At 36.5% G+C, this 23,691-nt stretch overlaps 1 protein-coding gene across 2 annotated transcripts; it reads left to right on the forward strand.

The window, feature by feature from the left end:
• The first annotated feature begins 851 nt into the window (after positions 1-851).
• On the forward strand, positions 852-23,527 carry LOC306993173 (protein phosphatase 1 regulatory subunit 12A). 2 transcript variants are annotated; one of them, XM_079602780.1, is made up of 24 exons: positions 852-1,210; positions 6,971-7,101; positions 7,308-7,426; positions 9,415-9,571; positions 10,904-11,048; positions 11,845-11,919; positions 12,267-12,349; positions 13,567-13,760; positions 13,842-13,945; positions 14,722-14,919; positions 15,551-15,645; positions 15,738-15,923; positions 16,005-16,100; positions 16,454-16,544; positions 17,504-17,620; positions 18,330-18,423; positions 18,530-18,618; positions 18,707-18,763; positions 19,224-19,246; positions 19,337-19,400; positions 19,497-19,601; positions 20,562-20,612; positions 20,736-20,786; positions 22,598-23,527. In XM_079602780.1, the coding sequence occupies exons 1-24, from the start codon at positions 935-937 to the stop codon at positions 22,682-22,684; spliced, it is 2,688 nt and encodes an 895-aa protein (XP_079458906.1). In that variant the 5' UTR covers positions 852-934; the 3' UTR covers positions 22,685-23,527. The 2 variants fall into 2 exon arrangements, with proteins under 2 accessions (XP_079458906.1, XP_079458907.1); XM_079602781.1 differs by having other exon boundaries at positions 871-1,210; positions 18,536-18,618.
• Positions 23,528-23,691: the final 164 nt, after the last annotated feature.

Genomic DNA, 23,691 nt, shown 5'->3' on the forward strand with positions numbered 1-23,691 from the left:
AGGTTAGGATGAAAAAGACAATTTACTGATCAACTACTTGAAGCTTATTCTTATTCTTCTTAGACTAAAATGTATAAATCCTACTCCTAGACTTTACAAGCGACATCCACCAAACTCAGACTAGAGACTACTAGACCTTCAGCTGTTTTGACTTGTGGGCTAGCTACGGAAATGTTCAAATGATCAAGACTGTTCAAACTCCAACTGTCTATCTATCTATCTATCTATCTATCTATCTATCTATCTATCTATCTATCTATCTATCTATCTATCTATCTATCTATCTATCTATCTATCTATCTATCTATCTATCTATCTATCTATCTATCTATCTATCTATATATCTGTCTGCATGTCTTAGCTAGCTTTTAAAAGCACTAAAATAAAACTATTACAAACTGAAAAACCTTCAAACCCTCAAAGCTGTTAAAACTTCGTAAAACTTTCTGGCAAGGCTTTTTTTAAGCCAACTTCAAAGTTTCTCAGCAAAGTTTTTTTATCTAGTTTTTGTTGTTGTTGAAAAATTGCTGTTTTCGATTATTGATTTATTATTATGTTGTTAGCTCTATAATATTAAGGGGCGAATTTTATATGGATTTATTGAACTAATTTTAAAGTGCAATCAAATGAGGTCTCAACTGAAAAAAAACAAAAACAACAACAGTTTTTTTATACGCCTGTAGTTGTGTTGTGATAATATATATATATATATTTATTTATTTATTTATTTATATATATAAATTGATAATACAGACTAGAGTATTTAAATGGTTTGTCGCTGTACTGAACTGTACTGTACTGTACTCTCGATTGATTCACAACCGTATCGGTTCGAACGAATCATTAGAGTCGGTTCAAACGAACGAATCGTACGGGAATCGGACATCACTTGTCTGATGAACTGAAACTCCCCGGGAGATACCGAGGGAGGAAGATGGCGGCCACTGACCGTTCCCGGTCCGAAGCGGCGAAGCAGCGGCGGCAGGATCAGCTGCAGCGGTGGCAGGGCTCGGAGACGGACCGGACCGGGGTGGAGGCGAAGAGCCAGTCCTCGGCTCCCGGAAACCGGCGGGCCCGAGTTCGCTTCGCCCAAGGCGCTGTGTTCATGGCCGCTTGCTCCGCCGGAGACCGGGAGGAGGTGGCGGAGCTCCTGCGACAGGGAGCTGATATCAATCACGCCAATATAGACGGGCTGACGGCACTGCATCAGGTATCCGGATCATGTTTGATTGTTTACACTGACGTTTGACACGGTTTGGAAACTTTTGAGAAAGTTCACAAACTTTTCTCTCCGCCTTTCTCAACTCATAGGTCGATGATGACAAGCAAGGATGTCTTGAGATGATGAACTTGAAAAATCTAGTATAAAATATACCTGCCAACCGTTTTTTATATATTCATATTTCATACATTTTTGACAAAAACATTTAGGCCTAACGTATAGCCTATAGGCTACCATTTTATACAACAACAAAATCGAAAAATGTCAAAGTGATGGTCAAGTAAAAAGTACTCAAATATTGAAATAGCCTACATGGGTGTGTGCGAAATTGAATTATTGTTTTTAAACATATTTGTGTCATGATTTAAATAGATTTTAGTGTACTCAATTTGACCCCCAAAAAACCTTTAATAAAGAAGGCAGGATGTTATTTAAAAAATTGAGGGTCTAAAGGGGTCATCTTTGTTTTGAGGGCTTCTTGTCACATGATTTATAAAATGGCTTCCACCACACTGACTTTGATTTGGCATTAATATTTGGTTATTAATATTTGTATATTTATATAAATATTTTTATATTATTCATATTTTGAACAGTTTTTTTTTAGATTTAATATAAAAAAATATTATAAACTACTAAAGACATGTTTTGTTTTCAAGAAAATCAAAGTTTTAATAATCAACTATTGATTATTGGGTGTTTTAATAATCCATTTTTCCTCTGGCAGTTATACCACCTAGATATTTTTGATTAAAATCTGAAGTGACTGAAACTATCGCAAACTTTCGCAAACTGTACAAACTCTTAAAGTCAGCATGAAGCCGAAGTTGTGATAGTCTTTTCTTTACGTATTGTCCACAGGCTTTTTTGGGGTCTGAATGTCAAAATGTTATTACAATAGCGCATAAACAAACTGTGTAGCACAGATGTAGTTGTAGCGGTGTTGTTATGGTTTTGGAGCAGAATTGTTGTTGATGATCTGGACTTTTCTATATTGACGATTGCCTGTTGTTCGCAAGCGGTTCCTACAGTAGCAGGGCAGCTGTTGTGGTTGTAAGGACGTCCAGGGAGTGTCTCGGGCCCGTCCCGTGGCTGTCATGTTTAATGTGGCTTCTCCTGACTCCAGGCTGAACTGGCATAGCAAGACTTTCCTCATATCTTCTGAGCTTCTTCACGGCTGGGTGGAAATACTGTCGGCCCTTTTCATTTGGTGTTTGTTTTGTTCTTTTTTTTTTTCTTTCTTTCTTCCTCTCAGCTGTGGATGTTTTTTTTTTTTATTATATGTTTAGGAGGGGTTATTTTCGACTTTTGTTGCTTCAGCCTTTTGCTTCAACAGTAAAGTTTACATCGAAACCAGCTAATCCTGAGCTTTAAATGAGACTATTCTTCATAGTCAGCAAAGAATCATAGTGTGCTTGAGGTCATTGTTTTGTGGATCTTTGTCTTCACTCGTAAAAAACAAAAGTTCTTTATTGCCATCGATGGTTCCATTTAGAACCTTTAACATCCATGGAATCTTTCCGTTCCACAGAAGGTTCTTTATAGCGGTGAAGCATTCTTTAGATGATATCCAATGTTCTTCATGCTAGTTTGAGAAGCTCCTGTTGAAGAGAGCCACTCAGAAGGTTTTGCTCAAATACACTCGCTTGAAAATATGAAACGCACGCTTTCCTGATCCGGACAGGTGGCCCGTGTGCGAGCACAGCTATTGGCTGACGGCTCTGCTGATGTCACAGCTTCACTGGTATTCTGAAGTTCTGTGGAACATCAGCTTTGATGCTCACGCGAGCTCTTTTAAGTGTCACCTTATCTTGTGCTTGCATGCATTCTCGAATGTGACACAGAAACTATTTTTTTGTTGGGCTGTGTTTGTGCCAGCAACATGTTCAGGCCACATTTCACCCCGAAGCAGAAGGAAATAATACGTTATACTAAAAGAAATAATACATTATATATTGCTTAAATAAAAATGTAGCTTAATTGAAGGACTTTTAATATTTAAGAAGTCTATTTTCCCCCTCAAATTTTAATTTCTATAATGCAAAAAAATATTGTATATTATTTAAATTGTGAATTATACTAGTATATATTCTACTGTATTTCATTTATTTCTTTATATTATACAAAAATCATTGCAAATAAATTACAATTATTATTACAATAAATTGTAAATATTTTTTATTTTAATTTGTAATATGTCATTTAATATTTAACTTAATGTGAAATCTACTGGATACATAGTACACACACACACACACACACACACACACACACACACACACACACACACACACACACACACACACACACACACACACACACACAGTAAGAAGATAATGAAAAAGAAATATCCACTTGACGTGAATGTATAACCCGGACATGTTCCCTGAGATTGTGGGAGTGTTGAAATGTGACGAGGTTTTGTTGTTTGCTATTTAAATTCATGTTTAGTTTTGTAACATTTCTAAATGAACTACAGGAAATACTGAGTGTACATGTCAGATTTGTGAGTCTTTCTGTCAGCGTATCTTAGTGTTTACTCTGTGTTGCCATGACATAAATATGCATAATTGTATGAGTGCATATAATACCAAATGAATCCAGAGTTTCTTGATTGCTAACTGTTACTCAGACTGATATTATTCTGGGAACACACAGCCGTGTGTGTGTGTGTGTGTGTGTGTGTGTGTGTGTGTGTGGGGCTCTGGACAGAATCAGTGTCACATCCTGTCAAAGACACTGTTTTGGCCTCTATATACACACACACACACACACACACACACACACACACACGTCACAGATAGAGTTACAGCGATGGTTTACCTTCTAATGGTGCTAAAGTAAACAGACGTCCCGTACACAGATGGACGGAGGATTGAGCAAATCTTCTCTTTTAAAGGTTCCTCAGAAGAAAGAACATCATGAGTCAAACCTCAAATGTTTAAAGGGGTCGTTACATGGATTTTTTGAGCCTTCCTTGAGGTTCACTTGTGTTAATGACGTTTTTTGCACAAAAACAAACAAATGTGTGTGTGTGTGTATATATATATATATATATATATCATAAAGTGTGTATGTTTTTAGTTTTTTGTGCAAAAAGCTTTATTAACTTTACTCTGTTGCTCATCCTAAACGCTGATTGGATAATACACTGTTCCTGTTCAATAATATTCATTGTTTTATTTATTTATTATTATTAATAGTAGTTTTATTGTATATTTTCTGTTTGTATAGATGCTCCAATTTAACAATTTTGCTTGATGGGCTGATAATTATTTTCATGTTATGGCTACTAATCACTAATAAAGTGCCTATATTCAAGACCTATACTTTTTTTCTTTAAAAAAATAAATGATGCTACAACTTCTTAAGTTAGTGCTAGTTTATGGCAAAAAAAAAAAAGATAAACAAGATTCCACAATATAAATATATACAATATCAGCAGATTAAATCTCTAATCTCTAATATCTCGAATATTTGATAAGCAATATGGTTCAATATTTTTGTCTTAATTTTTATATTTGTAGTCATATTTGCATTCATTTTTTGTTTGTGTTTTATTTATGTATTGTACATCCATACTCATATTTCTAGTACGTCTAATTGTTTTACTTCTATATATGATTTAAGTAACGTGTGTGTGTGTGTGATGATGCTCTTTCGCTGCTCATCCCGATCTCGGTCCTGTTGTCCTGTTGTTGCTCGGCAACGGGGATTAAATATAGTCGGTGCTCTTTAAGTTTTTCCATCCCTTCCATCCAAAGCCTCTCTCTCTCTCTCTCTCTCTCTCTCTCTCTCTCTCTCTCTCTCTCTCTCTCTCTCTCTCTCTCTCTCTCTTTCTCTTTCTCTCTCTCTCTGCCGTTCTCCAGTGAGCGCATGGAAAACATTCTTCATGCAGTACAAGCGGCTGTTGTCATAGGCAAAGGCCAGTCGCTCTCTGAGTCACACACACACACACACACACATCCAGTGACCCCGTGGAGAACTTCACACCTTCTCCATACAGAAGGTTCCCACTGTTCCTCGCACACAAACACACACAATGAGAACAGAGCGGGCTTCTGTTCTGCTCAAGTGTACGTGGATGTCTCTATAGGCAGCGCCGGGTCCTCTGGGAGCCGCTCACTCGGGCTCTCAGGCCTCTTTCCCCATTACTTGGCCTGAAAACACACGTTTTATCAGTGTTAAATCTCTGTTAACATGTGGCCTGGCTGGTTTTTGCAGTAGCATATTGGTTGCAGAATCTTAGACATGTTAGAGAAGCTACTTTTAAACAGCGGCACTGTAACTTACTAGGGCTGCACGATATTGATGAAAAATGCGATATGCAATAACTCGTTAAATAATGTGATGTTCAATTTTATATCCAATACGATAATGCTTTAAGTGTGTTAAATACCAACAATCTATTGCTCAACTGGGTAATATATCAACCTGAAAACTTAACAATCAGGAACATGCGGGTACACAAACACACCTGAAACTAGGGGTGATTTTATTTTATCTTTGTTATGAAAAATAAGTACAAAAAGGAAAATGACAAACAGGTCAAACACAATAAAACAAAGTAGGCCTATGTTAGATTATATCCGAAAGAATATGAGAGTTCACACACCGCAACTATAACGATGACGGCACAGAGAAACAATATCAGTGACTTTCAGAACGATGTTTTTCAGCTGTTGAACCACAAAAACATTGACGGCCAATCAGAATCCAGAAGAGCTTGAACATTTAAAGAGACAGACGATAAAACCGCAGCGCGCTAATAATAAACAGAACGATATCGTGTGCGCTAATATAGTTAACGCTCTTGGTGTGAACTGGCCTTATCTCAGCTTGCTTAATACAGTTTGACGTTTGAAGTGGTGATGTGGAGCTGAAAACACAAGAGCTACTGTTAAAAAGTGTAGTTGAGTTCGTAATGCTTCTGTTGTTAGTACGTTTCTCTACAGCATTGTTTACAGTATGTGTACAGTAACCCTTCTATCGTGTGAACGCTTCGCTGAATAATTATTGTTTTGCCTGCAGCTGTGTCTCACTGAAACTCTGGGGACATGAAACATAGATTTCCCATCATGCAATATGACACTGGCTCCAGCCGTGTTGTAAAGTTGATGTCGTGATGAGTGTCAATAGAGTTATTCAGACGGTGCGCTCAGATAAGGGTGACAACATCACATTGTGTTCATACTTTTACATTACGTGTGTGTGTGTGTGTCATCTAAGGTCAAAGGTCAAGGTTTTCTGTTTGAGGAATACATGAACAGACGTGAATCATTTATTAGTAGTGATGCACAACATATCAGTATTAGCATTAATGAAACTGATTAGCATGATGCTTGAATCTTTACAAATACGGTATGTTCAATATTATGTTTTAGGATAGTCTTAGCCAGTGTTATTCATTTATTTATATACTATTATAGTTTTTGTTAATATTTTGGTATTAAATTATATATATATATTTATTTTCTGTAATAAAAGTTTTAGTAATTTTGTCATTATTATTATTTTAGATACACACAATCCCACGCTGAAATTCAAAGCCCTGTAACGGCAACTATATTCATCCGGAGCTACAATTGACAAATGTATTATATATAAAATTCAACCCACCAAAGTGGCTAGTAGGAGTGACAGCGTTACACACCACTGCTGAAATACACACACGTTTGTCTGGTGGGCGTGTGTTAATGTCAAGCCCTGTATATAGAGATGAAATCGATTCTCTGTTTTCCTCCTCAGGCCTGTATTGATGAAAACGCAGACATGGTTCAGTTTCTGGTGGAGAGCGGCAGTGACGTGAACAGAGGAGACAACGAAGGCTGGACGCCCCTCCACGCTGCGGCCTCCTGCGGTTTCATCCAGATCACAAAGTCAGTGACACTTCTCAACAACCTACTATGACGACATGATGCTGCCTTGTACCTCATGTTCATATTTCATCCAAAGTATTGATAAAAGTAGATACATCTAATTGAAAAGGCACCTAATGCGTCACATCTAGTGGAGTCAAAACTGTGAGTTGAGTCTTGACAGTTTAAAGTTTACCGGGTTTTTCTTCTGCGTTTCTGTTTTCCAGGTACCTGATCGAGCACGGCGCACACGTGGGAGCGGTGAACAGCGAGGGAGAACTTCCTCTCGACGTCGCCACGGAGGACGTCATGGCGAGACTGCTGAAAGCAGAGATTAAAAAGCAGGGTGAGAGATACAAAGCCTAGAAAAGAGAGATGGAGTAAACGAGGGAGTGTGAGATTGTAGAGCAACAAAGAAACGCTTTCACCAGTGCTGTTATTGTTAACTAAATCTACCAAAAATCATTTTCGGTAATGAAAATGAAGCGGAAATAAGATGAAATACTATATATTAAATTAATAAATATTCCTAATAATTAATATTAAACTTAAAACTAGGGCTGCAAGATATTGGTAAAAATATGCGATGTTTTTTTTTCTGATATGTATTGCGATATGAAAACAGTTTCAGATTATTAGCTCTATTTGGTAAGAATGAATCATTCTAGAACGATTGGGGTGATTTTGTTGGGGAGTGAATCTGCATAGAAAATAATACAATAGAAAAAAGATACAAATGAAATAAAAAGTGGTTTGTTTTTCAGGTAAGTCTAACAGTATTCAGGTAGAGAAATTGAATAAATCAATTGTAAAATAACACTGCATAGTCTTCACTGTATAAATTCAATATTATTTATCTTTCTTAAAGCTACACAAGGGATTTTCTATGCATCTTGTTGTTTGATTAACACTAATGGCAGACAGCAGCAGGTATATTAGGCTACTGTCACTTTAAAACGCGCAGCATTATTCAATATGTTGACATCATTTCCACTGAAACAGGAAGAGAGGGCGGGGCATATCGAACAGCTCCTCCCCTTTTTTTTAATGGCCAATATTGTTTCATTTATATCTCAGTCAGAGCTGTTGAGCTCGATAAAGCCGCAGTTTCCTCCTAATCTCCTCCATATCGCTTTAAAATACTGTATTCTGTGTAGAATCCAATTGGGTCCGATATGTTTTGTGGTCTGCAACGACTCGATCACATGATCCGCTCTGTGATATCGTGTCTCTGGACCGGAGCTGCGGCGGTTCGCGTGACACTAACGTAAAACCAGACTTTATTCGCATATTTACACAGTCTGAATCGTTCCCTATCCCCTATATAGTGCACTGTGTCATTCACCATGTAGAAAACAGTAAATGTGCCGCATCTATTTATAGTGTAAACTTCAATTTTGATTTCATGTGGACTTTAAGAGTTAATGCACGGATCCAATACAATGATACACATCCGTTTTCTTTCTCAGTTGTTAACGTTCACGTAAGACATAAGCGACTGCACATTTGCTGTGTTAAGCATTAATCCTGAAAATAGATTTAGATATGATAAATATAATTTCTAGTTTTTTCTTTCGATTTTTTTTTTTTTTTAGATAAAGCAATGCAATATTTCTTTGTGAGGTTAGTAGGTTTCCATTTGAACAAATATAGGTGCACATTATCCGTCTAAAACACTCCATCTGTCTGATCTTGACCTGCTGTGCCTGATCCCATTAAAACCTTAGTCGACACACAAACTCTCACAGAAGCTCATTATAGATGTGTGTGTGTGTGTTTATAGGATGTTTGGTTTTAACAGTAACAGCATGTGAATTTCCCACATCAAAAACTCCATTATAAATGCTGGAGCTGTGCAGAGATTTTATAAACTTCCTTCTGTGTGTAAATGTGTCCTTGGGTCCTTAAAGTCGACATGAAACGTATTGACGTACTGTATATCTGAGTGAGACGCTTCTCTAGGGGCGGGGCTTGGTTTTGTTCATGGGGAATTGATTGGATGGTTGTGGTTTGCTATTGGTGGATCTCATGTGAGTGACAGGTTGCCCCGCCCCCGCCAGATAAGTTATTTTGATTAAAGATTATGAGGCACCTGAATTAAAAAATGATGTGCACTGATAAATAATTTAGAATAGACACTGCAATATTCCATTAAAAAACAAGAATTGTCCGTTTTGATTTCATGGTGACTTTAAGACCAAATTGATCTTGAACCAAACGAGACCTTTATTACAATTCCTCCTGTAATATATATCAATATCATATACTGAATCTTTAGAAAATGGCCTGTGCTGTCTGAGAAAGATGATAATCCTGGTTTGAATGATTTTTCAGGTATTGATGTGGACCAGGCCAGGAGAGAGGAGGAGCGAGTGATGCTCCAGGACGCCATGGCCGTGTTGGCAGGCAGCGGCTCTCTGCTCCCGCATCTGAACACCCAGGCCACCGCGCTGCACGTCGCTGCTGCTAAAGGATACATCGAGGTGTTAAAGTGAGTCAAAGTTTCACAAAGACACTTCAAAAGTGTAACTGACCGTTCGCAAAGACCCGCCCCCCTTTAGTTACTGTCGCTATGTCCGACAAGCCACGCCGCTCTCACGCCACACCATGTTCTCACGCAGTGAAAAATACATCGTGGAGCAGAGAGGAGACTGACAACACACTGACAGACAGGACAGACACAGACCAGCTTACTTTTGATATGAAACAAAGTCTCAACTTTCAAATTTGGTCATTTTTAAAAGAAATTAAAACTGTAAATACCGTTTTGTGGCTCTTTAATGTGTCGGACAGATCGCATCAGTTAAAGCTGCTCGTGAACCGATCATCTCTTCCTTCTAGTTCATTATAGCATCAAACACACATGAATGAACATAAGAAGGAATGTTGTTTTAACCACAGAAAGACGTCAGGACAGTTTTTCAAGTTCAAATCCTCCAACGTTAATCTACTAACTCTCCTGACTGCTTTGTCGGACAAAAATGGTGGATTATGATTGGTCAGATCATCTGTCAATCAAACTCCCTGCGAAGGGTCAAGTGCGGCCGTTTTTAAAACCGATATTGTTGAAGATAAAACATTAAATATCTAGTGATTTGCCTCACCCTCTCCAAAGTTTGCTGATACTTTGATACTTTCTACTGTATATGGAACTTACAGCAACACAAACAGATTGTTGGGAATGTGCAAATTTTTTTTTTTTTTTAATAAATTGTGTGTCTGTCTAAATACACTGCTGTTCAAATGTTTGTCGTCTGTAAGATTTTGAAAAAAATTTTTTAAAAGAAGTATTTTATGTTCACGAAAGCAGCATTTATTTGATCAAAAATACAGTAAAAACAGTAATATTGCAAAATATTATTACAAATGAAAAAAAAAAATTACATTTGAATATTGTAAAATGTTACTTATTCCTGTGATCAAAACTGAGTTTTCAACATCATTACTCCAGTCTTCAGTGTCACATGATTTTCTGCGGAAATGTTGAATGTCGTTTTTTATGGAAGCTGGGATTTTTCCAGGATTCTTTGATGAGCAGAAAGTTCAAAAGAGAACAGCATTTATTTGAAAGTTTATTTGTAACATTATGAATATCTTCACTGTCTTAGTTTTTTTTCATACAACTAGCAAATCAAAAAGACTATTTTCCTGTGAATCAATTTGTGAGCATATTATGAGGTTTTGTGTCCCAGAAGTTAGTGAAATGATGATGACTTTTTAAATATAAATTCCGAATCGTTTGAGAAAGCATATTCAAGTATCTGATGTTTTCCTAGCCGTCCTTCCAGAGCCTTTAAATCTTCCCGTTTCTCTGTGCATCCAGGGTGCTGTTGAAGTGTGCGATAGACGTGGACAGTCGGGACAGTGATGGCTGGACGGCTTTCCACGCGGCGGCTCACTGGGGTCAGGAAGAGGCTTGCAGTCTATTGTCTGAACACATGTGTGACATGAGCGCCGTCAATAACGTGGTACAGGCTCTTTCATCATCCTAAACGGCTTTATTGTGCCAAAATGCCAGGCTGAGTGTACATTATACTTCTATCAGGGTTCCCACGGGTCCTTGAAATCCTTGAAAGTTTGTGAATCTGAAAAAAGAAATTCAAGGCCCTGGAAAGTTTTTGAAAATAAACATGTACCGTATATATATTACAGGTGAAATTTGAAAAATTAGAATATTGTGAAAAGGTTTTCATAAACTGTAAGCCATAATCATCAGAATTATAAGAAATAAAAGCTTGAAATATCTCACTTTGCATGTAATGAGTCTATATAATATATTAGTTTCACCTTTTAAGTTGAATTACTGAAATAAATAACTTTTGCACCATATTCAAATTTGTCCAGTTTCACCTGTAGATACAGGTCCTTGAAAGTGCTTGAATTTATTTGTACAAGAAGTTTTCTGGGAAAAAAATCCATATTATTTATTCCCTCCGGTCCGCTAATATGTAATTTCGCCAACACTATGCACACTAGCATTGTGAGGTAATTTGTGTTGTACGTTGCCATGACGTTCACGCGCGCACGAAACTACTACGATGGTACCTCAACGTTTGTTGTTGGACTCAAGAAATGTGTCCCCACATTAAGTCCTTGAATTTGAGGGTATTGGAACTGGAAAGTCCTTGAAAGGTCCTTGAATTGGAAGTTAACCAAGATGTGGGAACCCTGTTCTAAGTAAATACATTGATATAAAATATCATGATTCCAGAGAGCCAATTAAATGTATATATTTTCAAAGCGCTGTGTATTTGCGCACCATAGGGCCAAACTGCACTCGACGTAGCCGATGAGAACATCGTGGATAACTTGGAGGAACTGCAGAAGAAGCAAAACGCTGTAAGTTTGCATGTTTATATGTATGATATCTTATCAGCTGTCTGGTTTATGTTCAAAGTCCGCTTTCAATTCAAGCAAATGAGCAGATATCCGTCGCATGAACATCCAAAAACAACTGTGTTTGTGTGTGTGTGTGCGTGCGCGCGTACTTCACACAACTATATTCAGTATGAGGATTTTTCAAGGAAGGAGATATTTCGTAGCATAAACGTTGGACTTTGTTTGTGATTATCAGCATTCATGCTCAAATAAAATGATTGGGGACAGTGTGAGAATCAGGTCTAGAATATGAATTGTGTTGTGACTGTATTAGTAAGAGTTGTTGTTGATGTTTTTCACTCCTAAAGATGCGTTCAGAGCTACAGAAGATCAAGGCAAAAGTCATTGAGACCAGCCCGCCCGTTTCCATGGCGCCGGCTCGCCCTCGCAGGTAAACATCACGTACTGTCCAATCACGTGTCTGCGTGGGGGACACGTCACTTCCTGTGTGCTGAAACCCAGGGTCATTCTCCATCGTTTCTATCAAAGTGATTTTTTTGAGTGATAAAGCAAGTGAATCATTGAATCAGAGATTTGAGTCGTCCGCTGATTCGTCCATTTATCCATCATCACACATATATTGTGAATGTTCAGTACTTCATCCAGGCTCACAATATTTTACATGACATATTCTCAGCTCTCGCGGATTGGCTGTGGCTATATTGGAAATTTGTGATGTTGTTATTTGAAATTTGAAGTGAAAAAATATAACTTAATCAGTATTATTTTAGTGACGTTGAGATACTGTTATAGTTTCTATTAATATTTGGAAATAGTTGTTATTTTTATATTTTCATCTCTTAACTATTTGTTGAAGTTTTGTTTTGTTTTTTGTTTTGTTGATGTTGCTATTTTTAATTATATATTTTTGCTATTTTTTAACATGTCCTTAGTTATTATTTTTATTTAGATTTTTTTATTGATTTTATTTAAATTTTGAAGTTAAAAAAAATATATATAATATAATGTGATATAATATATTAATCAGTATTATTTTAGTAATATTGAGATATTATAATTTCTATATTTTCCATTTTAGTTAAAAGTTTTAGTCTTTTTATTGAGTTTATATAGTTTTTAAAAAATATATAATTATGTCCATATCTGTCCATATTTTTATTAAGTTTTAGCTCTCATTGATTGGCTGGTTTGCTGTGGTTATATTGGACATTTTTAATGATATATTTGCAATTTAAAGTATAATATATATATATATATATATATATATATATATATATATATTGTGAAAATATATATATATATTTTTTATTTAGTTATGAAAACTATATATATATATATATATATATATATATACATTCATTTTTATTTAGGTTTTTAGCTCTAACTGATTGGCTTATTATCTGTCGCTATTTAAAAAAAATGTCTTGATTTAATTAGAATTTTGAAGTAAAAAAATATATTTAGAAAATGATAGAATATAATAATTAGTATTATTATAGTAATATTGAGATAGTATTATAGTTTCTAATAATATTTTGTATTAGTTTTTATTTTTATATTTTCCATTTGTTTTAGTAATTTCTTTTTTTAATATGTCTGAATTGTTATTTCAGTGTGATCTCTGACTGATCTGCTTGTCTCCCACAGGACGTCCATCTCTCGTATGAGCAGCAGAGAGAAGATCACCCTGCATGAGCGAGAGAAGCATGCTCCGCCCACTCTTCAGACTCCGCCCACAGAAGAGGAGGAAGACGAGTCGACGCGCACAGCTGGCCAATCCAAACCCTCCAGCAGCTCCAGTTCAGAGGAAGAGAGCGAATCAGAGAGCGACGCAGAGTCAGGTGACCAGACCCCGCCCATTTTTATTCTCTAAATCAAAAATTACATTAGCTAACTGATGATGTTTGTGCGTGTCTTTTCAGAAAAAGCAAAAACTCGAGAACTGATCAACAACTTGAACAACAAACGCAATGCAGCGACCGTTGCGAGCTCTGTGACCAGCACTGCCCTCAACCAGGTTAAAAAGGTGACCCGATCAGAACTGCGCCAAAGCATTGAGTTTTCCCAAAAGTCTTCTTTTTCTTTCAGCCGATATGCACTAAATTTGATATACATAATTTAGAGTTTGAATGTCCCAAACAATTTGACCAATGTTGGGGTTTACAGATTCATTAATCATTAATGATCATTAATGTTGATTTTCTGAACGCAGGTCATATTTTCTGTGCTAATATGTACTAAAATATTAGTGCTAATATATACTGACAAATAAACCGATAGGCAATTCAGCAGCCAAAAATGATCATCTGAATAACTGATGATGATAAAATTATCAGTAATAAAACCCAATAATTGTTTTGGCTGTATTTAACCAGTGAAAAATATATAATATAATCAGTATTATTTTAGTTTTCATTAAGATACTATATAGTTTTTATAAATATTTTTAATAAGTTTTTAGTTTTTGAATAGATTTAATTTGAAATCTAACTAAAGTTTTAGTAATAATTGTTTTTTGTTTTTGTAATTTTCATTTTTTTTAAATGTGTATATAGTTTTTATTCTTTTTATTTTAGTTTTAGTAATTTTAGTACATTAAGTTTAACTAAATGAAAAAAATAGAAATCTTTGGCAACCGGCTAAAATAAAATAATAATAATAATAATTAATAATTTCAGTTAACATTTATTTTATTTCAAATTATGAAAATGTTTTAAATCCATTAATACTTAATGATATATAATAATAACCATGTAATAACAATGTAATATTGTAATATAATAAAGAGTTCTGTGCTTTTAGGCTGAACCCGTTCGGGCCCCGGTGGCCGAGGCTCCGGGTTCCTGGAGAACGTCTCTGCGTAAAGCGGGAAGTTCTGTGACGCTGGGCTCGGCCGGGGCCTCTGATCCGACCACTGAGGCCCTCAAGGACCCCGAGACGAAACTGGGAATGACACGCTCTGCATCCAGTCCCAGACTGAGCTCTGAAACTGAAAATAAGGTCACACTCACACATATACTGTATGCATCAAACCACAGTAATGTCACTGTAATGATATCAAAATCCAATCACTTTTGCTGGGAATTCAATACAAAAAATGTGATGCGCTGGACTCTTGCATTGTCAATATATCTTGACCAAAAATGTATGCACCTCTTGATGGAAATAAATGTTGTGATGTTATTTCCATACATTTTTGCTCAAGATCTTGTATTGATAATGCAAGAGTCCAGCACTCTGTAAAGTGTCCTCCAGCACTTCCCAAAGACTTTCAGTGAATGTAAGATCTGGACTCAGAGGAGACGATTCATGTGTGAAAATGATTCTTCATGCTCCTCACAACCATTCCTTCACAGTTTGAGCCTGATTAATCTTGACATTGTCATCCTGGAATATATTCATGATGTGTCTTCCTACATGGCTGTTTAAGAAATGAAAAGCTACACACTCCATCAATTAGGGTTAGAAGAACTGTTGCCAAACATATAACATGCTGGAAACTTAATAATCACTGCAATAATGATCCAATCACAGAGTCTTAAGCATGTGCCTGTTTAAATCTGTGTATGAATGTATTTTGTAAATATTTTATGTTTTGTCGCCTCAAACTGATGTTATTTGCGATGTTCAGGAGCCCAGGTTGGCCCGTGTGCAGCCCACCCCGTCCAGACGCCTTTTCAGCATCAGCGACACCAGCACCAGCACCAACCCCGACACCTCCAGCAGGTGAGCCACACAACACACACACACACACACACAGAAAATCTCCTGTCCTTACGCTTATCCAAGCTCATCCATCATCCTGTGTGTGTGTGTAGCTTGTTGAGCCGGAGCTCTTCGTACACACGCCGATTGAACAGCCAATCCACTGGAGAAGTGTCGGGTCAAAACCCCTCGTTACCTCGCAGCTCATCTTATGGAAGGAAACTTGACGACCCTTCGGTGACCTCTGTAACCACGGGAACCTCTGGACTCAGTCGCCTCAATAGTCTTCTGGCTCAGAGGTTCGTGTGTCTCTGAGCGTGCGTGATGTGATCGTGTCTCTTGCATTGGTCTGATCTGCCGTCTCTCTCTCTCTCTCATAGGTCGGCTCAGGAAGAGGCTGAAAAGAAGGAGCCTGTCTCCAATTCTGTGCCCGCGACAACCACATCAGGAGAGCCAGAGACCAAACAGAGACGCAAGTGAGTGTGTGGTGATTTATACACCACAGAGAGATAATAAACCTTTTATCCTGCTGGAAAAATCACGTTTTTACTTGTCAATAAATGGGATACGAAATATCAATTTGGCTTTAATTAGATTTTCCAAATAAATAGGCAAGAATAAACCTGGTGTTGTCCCTGATTCCTGTTCTTTCCGACAACACACCACTTGAATGCAACAAGCTTGTAATCACAATTGAGAAGTGGGAAGTTTGAAATTTTCGATAGCCTGTGAAGGCAGCATTAGACCGGTTTGGGCCAGCTGCAAGCTAGTTTTAGCTACATTTTCATTGTTTTCATTGGCTGAAGCTTGAGTTTGTATGTGTGTGTAGGTCCTATCTGACTCCAGTGCGCGACGAGGAAGCGGAAGCTCAAAGAAAAGCCCGTTCCAGACATGCCCGTCAGTCCAGACGCTCCACACAGGTCAGTGTGGCCTTGTGACCTCCAGTCCAGTGTTGTTTTTGTTCTCTAAAATGGTTTTGGTTAAAGGTGCAGTGTGTAATTTTTAGCATCATCTAGTGGTGAGGTCGCGAATTGCAACCAACAGAAGTTACGGTGGCCGACAGGAAATGATGTCGTCGTCTGAGACAGCAGAGGGTAGCCAGTTCAGCAATGAGGTTTCTTTACAAAGATAAATTAAGAAATTCGGTTTACTTAATTATTCAGTAAAGCGATATGCTATTGTGAATATTATTGTTACTTGTTCATCATTGTGTCAGTGTTTTATTCGCTGACTCTAGCTCGCTTCTTTGCACGAAGAACAACATAGTGACGAAACGCGTTTGTCCGTTCAGGGCCACCGTAGAAACATGTCGGCACATTTCAATGTAAGGGGACCCGCGGTGTGTGTAGATAGAAATGCTCATTCTAAAGTAATACAAATATAATAGTTAATTATGTAAGGTCTTTATACACCACTGAAAATATAGTTATGTATATGATATTGCATTTCTGTCAACAGATCCTCCTAAATATTACACAGTGCACCTTTAATTAAAATAACCTGAAATTAAATATGCATATTCGATGAAAAGTGTTAAAGAAAATTAGAAATGTTGCCTTGGATTGGTCTATTTGACATGTAAAGCAAGCAACCAACCACAGTTTGGTTTGTTTTTACGTAATATTTAGCAACAGATAAATCTGAAATCATAATGATAGATCTACCTAGCGATGCTTCCTCAGAAGTGCTCATAGTAGCAGCCTGGGAAATGTCATGTGGAATATGTATTAAACAGTCAGTAGGCGGTGTGTCTAAGGCTGTGTGACCTTTGACCCTGAACTTTGACCTTGACACAGGGAAAACATTTGTGTGGAGCAGTTGCGTTTACACGCAGCTGGAGTCCAGACATCTCCATGTGACCGTTGTGTTTGCTCTTCAGGGAGTCACCCTCACAGACCTGCAGGAAGCGGAGAAGACAATGAAGACGGAAAACAAGGGAAAGGAGAAGAAAGAAGAGGAGGAGAAAGAAGGGAAGCAAAAGAAGGCAGAGGAAGGGGTGAGAAAGGTTGAGTTTTATCCAAATATCTGTTTGTTCTGCACTCGGAGAACTCACTGATGAACCAGCCAGAAATATTAAAGGTTAAAGGTCAAATGTGGCATATTTTTGGATGTTATGTCACTCTCAAGCTGGACAATAACGTACTTGATGTGTGTACAGTACAGTACATGTACAGATGTTTGAGAAACCTGTTTGGAAACAATAATTAGCAGTGGTTGATAGGTAATATATGTATATATATGAGTGTGTGTGTGTAAGTAAATGTACATATATTTATGTTAGTATGTAGTATTTATTAATAACTTTTAATTTGTATTTATATATATATTGTACATTTTCTTTTTGCTGCACAAATTGTTTAGCAGTTATTAAGAATATTTGAATTTGGTGATCTTACCCACATGTATGTTTTAATCGAAGCAGATTTTGTGTGTGTGTGTGTTTGGCCTGTTAACCCTACATTATGAGGACAAAATGTCCCAATAAAGATGGCAATATCTGAAATCCTTGTCCTTGTGGGGACATTTTTTGGTCCCCATGAGGAAAACAGCTTATAAATCTTAAGTTAAGTTTTTTGAAAATGTAAAAATCGAGTTTTGTTTGATGGGTAGAGTTAGTGTAAGAGGAGAGAATATACAGTTTGTTTAGTATAAAAATCATTATGTCTATGGAAAGTCCCCATAAAACACAACGTGTGTGTGTGCAGGAGGTGAGCTGGCGCTCTCGTATCGCTAACCTGCAGAAGTCGGATTTGCTGGGACTCACACACCCCCCTGGTGCTCCACGTCCTGACAGACAAGGTGACCTTTCACCTTTAACCCCGCATCACTGGATTTCATTACACAACACTGATATGTTTAGGTATCTCTCTCTGTAACACTTCTTCATTGTGTGTGTGTGTGTCAGATGCAGACAGCGCAGCCGCAGACAGTGAGGTCGAGCGAGCGAGGGAGCGCAGGAGAGCCAGAGCGAGGAGGAGAGGAAAAACTGGAGAGGTGAGGAAGATGAGGACATGTGATCAAAACTGGAGATTAAGAAATAGATTCTGGATTGAAATGTTTACTTGTGTATTCTCATTCTCAGGGCGATGACTGTGATCCCAGTGGAGAGGAGGAGAGTAGTGTTGGGCGGGACCCACAGGTCTGACCAATCAGCATGCACTTATAATTGATTGACAGTGATGGGGAATATATATATATATATATATATATATATACTATTTAATGCATGTTTTTTTAATATATAATATGTATAAAATATATTTTAATATAATTAATGCATGTTTTTAATTGATTAAAAGTAATAGCACTTCATGAGGGAAAATATATTTTAAGATATTCATGATATTACAATATATTATGATTGTAAATATTTATTTTAAATATGTATATTACTGATTTAAAATCTATAAATGCATTTTATTATATGTATATACTTTAGACTGATTAGTATTATTATTCATATATTCGAAATATCATTTTTATTTAAAAATATAATTTTAATGTGTTAATGTATCTTAATGTATATTAATTAATTATTTAAGTGTCATATTTTTTTTAATTCTATGGATTTTAAAAATGTTTTGCTCTCCCTCATGCAGACAGACAGACACCTGAGCAGCAGGTACGAGTCTGACCTTTGACCTTTCACTTTGTTTGATGATGTCAGCGTGTGTCGTCCTCATTCTGTCTGTCGGTCTTTCCTTCCTCTCAGGTTTGATTCGGTCTTGAATGACTGTATCCTCACGAGAGGATCGGAGTCCCGGGACTTTAAGAAGGTCTGGAGGGGTTTGTGGTTAAACTGGTTGTGTTAGCAGGAGGTGTGTGTGTGTGTGTGTGTGTGTGTGTTAAATGTCTGTATCTGTGTCTTTCAGTTGTTTGAGGAGATGTCCAGAGAGAACCGCCGTCTGCAGTCACAGTTATCAGACACACAGAGAACCATTTCACTGACCCGCGTGGAGCTGGAAAAGGCCACACAGGTACACACACACACACACACACACACACACACAAACATTGATCAGCTGGATTATCATCATGATGACAGTGGCAGAAATTCACTTTTTGTAAAATAACTTTTAATAACAAAAAATTAATAATAGGACAACTATTATTATAATACATTTATTAAAGTATAAAAAACATAACCTGATATCCATTTGTCTATTTTTAACATCACTTCAATAAATCAATAAATAGAAGAATTCGTGAAAGGGAATTTTTAAAAGGTACCTAACAGAATCACATATTAAAGTAAATATTGAAAAAGTTGGAAAAGTACAAAGGTAATCAAATGTCAAATAAAACTGATAAAAATAATAAAACTATAAATTATGTTTGTTTTCAATGTCTTTTAGTACCATTTAATGTAATTGTATTAATATATATATATTTATATTAATATAATATAACTATTAAACTATATTATATTCTAAAATAATACCATTTAAACTACTTAAATGTGTATATATGTTTTTACATTTAGATTTTTTGTATATTTCAAGTATATTTATTATATATTATTTGTATTAATATAAATGTATATATTTAATTATATGTGTGTGTATGTATATATATATATATATATATATATATATATACACATCATTTGTTTTATTTTACATTATTTTATGTTAGTTTTAGTTTAGTCAGATTTTTTTTTCTGAATAATTCTATCATTCGACCTTTTGTTGGTTGTGTGTTACTTGCAAGTATACATGTCGTAAAGGAAGAATATACAGCTGAATTCCTGAAGACTACAGTAATGTTCATAGTAGACCACACACACATTTTCATATTTGAGTGGTTGCACTCAAGGCCTGTAGAAAGACTGATATTGGTATATTTTTCTTCTACTATCAGTGTGACACCAAACACCACTATATTTGACGTGTGTGTGTGTGTGTGTGTGTGTGTGTGTGTGTGTGTGTGTGTTACAGAGGCAGGAGAGATTCACGGACTGCACGGCTCTGTTGGAAAAGGAAAAGAAGGTGAGTTTACGGTTTACAGAACATCAACTTACTGAAGTAATGAAGAACATATGGACGTTTCCCTGTATGGAAGTTTTCAATCTTATGATGTCATTCCACATGCTTGTTTTCTTTCGGTCTCAGGAGAAAAAGATGTTAGAGAGGCGAGCCGCTGAGTTGGAAGAGGAGTTAAAGGTGAGGGCACATGATCACGGAAGGCTTGTTCTGATTGGCTCTTCCAGTCAGCTCTGATGCTGATTGGCTTAGAGGCGGCGCCTGAAGCGTTTCTATCCACTGAAATATTGTGAATGCATCTTTTAATACTGTATCGCTGAGAGCAATACAGCCAACTCAAGTAAAACCAGTTTAACGAGGCGTTTGCCTTGCACACTCAATTGGCATGATACAAAGTCACAAGTAATAAATCATACTTCTGCACTGTTATGAAATCATACCTCTGCACTGTTAATGTGAGTTTCTGTGAACTAGCTGTGATGGTTGCACGGTTAAGTATGATTGGTCCTGCTTTATATAACTGCATAATGAACATCAATTACTGTATGCTCTGGCTTTGAGTTTGCAGCGTGATATAATATCAAAATCTCAAAAGCTGAGTTTGAAACTGACAGAGTGGTCATATTATCATAATATAATATAATTACAAAAGCTGAGATTTAAAAATGTATTTAATATAATAATAAAAGCTGAGTTTGAAACTGACGGAGTGTGCAAACAAAAAAGTCTAAAACAAAAATAGATTTTATTAATTGTTTAATAATTATTTGTATACATTTTTATTAATATATACATGACGATTGTCCTTGCTTAGTGGCCAATGAAAGAAAATATATTAATATAACTGACATAGTTGAGTCTCTGATCAGTGGCCAAACAAAAGTATGTTAATATTCATCTTATGAATTATTGTTATTAATATTCATCTTCTTAACTATTAATAATATATCATTAATTGTCTGTGGTCAGTGGCCAAACAAAAGTAATATACTAATATATAATGTAGTAGTATTACTACATTATAAATATAAATGTAATGTAAATGTAAATTATTATTAATGTATGTGTCTATATAAAAATAAATTTATACTTTTTAATTGACATATAATTGTCTCATTATATTACAATATTATAAATACAAATGTGTTTATTTAAAAAATATGCATATTACGGTGTTAAAATATATTATATTTCATTATTTCTATACTTAAAAAAAATCAATTGTGTTATTCATTATTATTGTTTATTTTAATTATTTTTTAAAAGTTGTATTAACTATTAAAAATATATAATTGACAGTCCCTGGTCATTATCCAATCAAACTAAAATGTTAAACAAAAATAATATATTAATACAAAAAGATACAGTATATATATTACAGGTGAAATAAAAAAAAAATTGAATATGGTGCAAAAGTTCATTTATTTCAGTAATTCAACTTAAAAGGTGAAACTAATATATTGTATAGACTCATTACATGCAAAGTGAGATATTTCAAGCCTTTATTTGTTATAATTTTGATGATTATGGCTTACTGCTTATGAAAACCCCAAATTCAAAATTAGAATATTATGAAAAGGTTTTCATAAGCTGTCAGCCATAATCATCAAAATTATAACAAATAAAGGCTTGAAATATCTCACTTTGCATGTAATGAGTCTATACAATATATTAGTTTCACCTTTTAAGTTGAATTACTGAAATAAATGAACTTTTGCTCCATTCACCTGTATATGTAATAATATTAACGAGTTGTATGGACAACCCTTTGGAGTTTGACAGCCCCTGGTCACAGTATACTTGCATTATTTGGAAAACTTTATTCAAAACATCTCCTTTTTTTTTTATTCCCTGGAGGGATAAAAGTCATATGGGTTTGGATCGACATGAGTGTGTGAGTAAATGATCAGAATTGACATTTCAGTGTGTGAGCTGCTCCTTTAAATGAGCGAGTGGTCTGCTGGAGGTAAAGATCTTGTGTGCGTCCGCAGGTTTTAGGAGATCTGAGAGCGGACAACCAGAGGCTGAAGGACGAGAACGGCGCGCTCATCAGAGTCATCAGCAAACTCTCCAAATAGAGCGAGAGAAGGACGAGCAGAAGACCGAGAGAGAGAGAGAGAAACTCACCCCCCCCCCCCCCCCCGCCCCCCCACACACACACACACACACACACACCAACATCCTTCCCGAGAGAGGAGGAGAGGAACGACAGAGAGGAATGTCACGGTTTCATGACGGGATCTTTTACCTTCCTGCAGGACTGTGTGTGTGTGTGTGTGTGTGTGGTGTTTCAACTTCATCCATGTTCTCAGGAGGCCAACAAGCGAGGAGGAGATGCAACCGAGCTTCAGACTTCTCTCTCTCACACACATACACACACACACACACACACACACACACTCGCACTCGTGCACCATGCACATTCCCATAAGCGTGAGCGCACACACTCCACACACATTCCACGAGTCTCAGGCAGCTGAAGTCTGCAGTATTTTTGCATCTTTGCACAAACACACACACACACACGATTGAGACTAAACTCCACTGAAGGTGGTCTGAATATGTCACTCAAACCAGCTCGACAATCATTCGTTGACATCGGTGCAGATTTTCATGCTTGCCGAAAACACGCCAGGCTGTTGTTTCGCAGCTAGTTATGCTATGCATCTTTTTTTAAAGCGTCACGTATGGCGAGCAATGCGGAAATGTCTATTTTCGTATTTTTTTACCCTCGTTTGATCCATCCTTGCTCCTGTCGTCGAGGGCGACGGCTTTTGTTTATTGTGTAAATGTACAAATATTACGCATTTGAACTCATAACGCTATAAACTGTAACTTGGTATCAGCTCTATTTTCTCCACGTGTTGTTTTTCTAATATATTAAATGACTGTTGGCACTTAATAAAATATCTGTGTTTGTAGCCTAGTGCCTGTTTATTGAAGTTTTACGGTTGGTTTATTTGTTCTGAGAGATTGCTTCGAAACAATCGTTTCTAAATCTTCTTGAACGGCATTTTTGGGCATCGTAATGTAGGTGTTTGCAAACATTTAACGTTTTTAGGCATCGGGCAAATGTTCAGTTCGG

The sequence above is a fragment of the Phoxinus phoxinus genome (genome assembly GCF_949152265.1).
Source record: "Phoxinus phoxinus genome assembly, chromosome: 25".
NCBI lineage: Eukaryota > Metazoa > Chordata > Actinopteri > Cypriniformes > Leuciscidae > Phoxinus > Phoxinus phoxinus.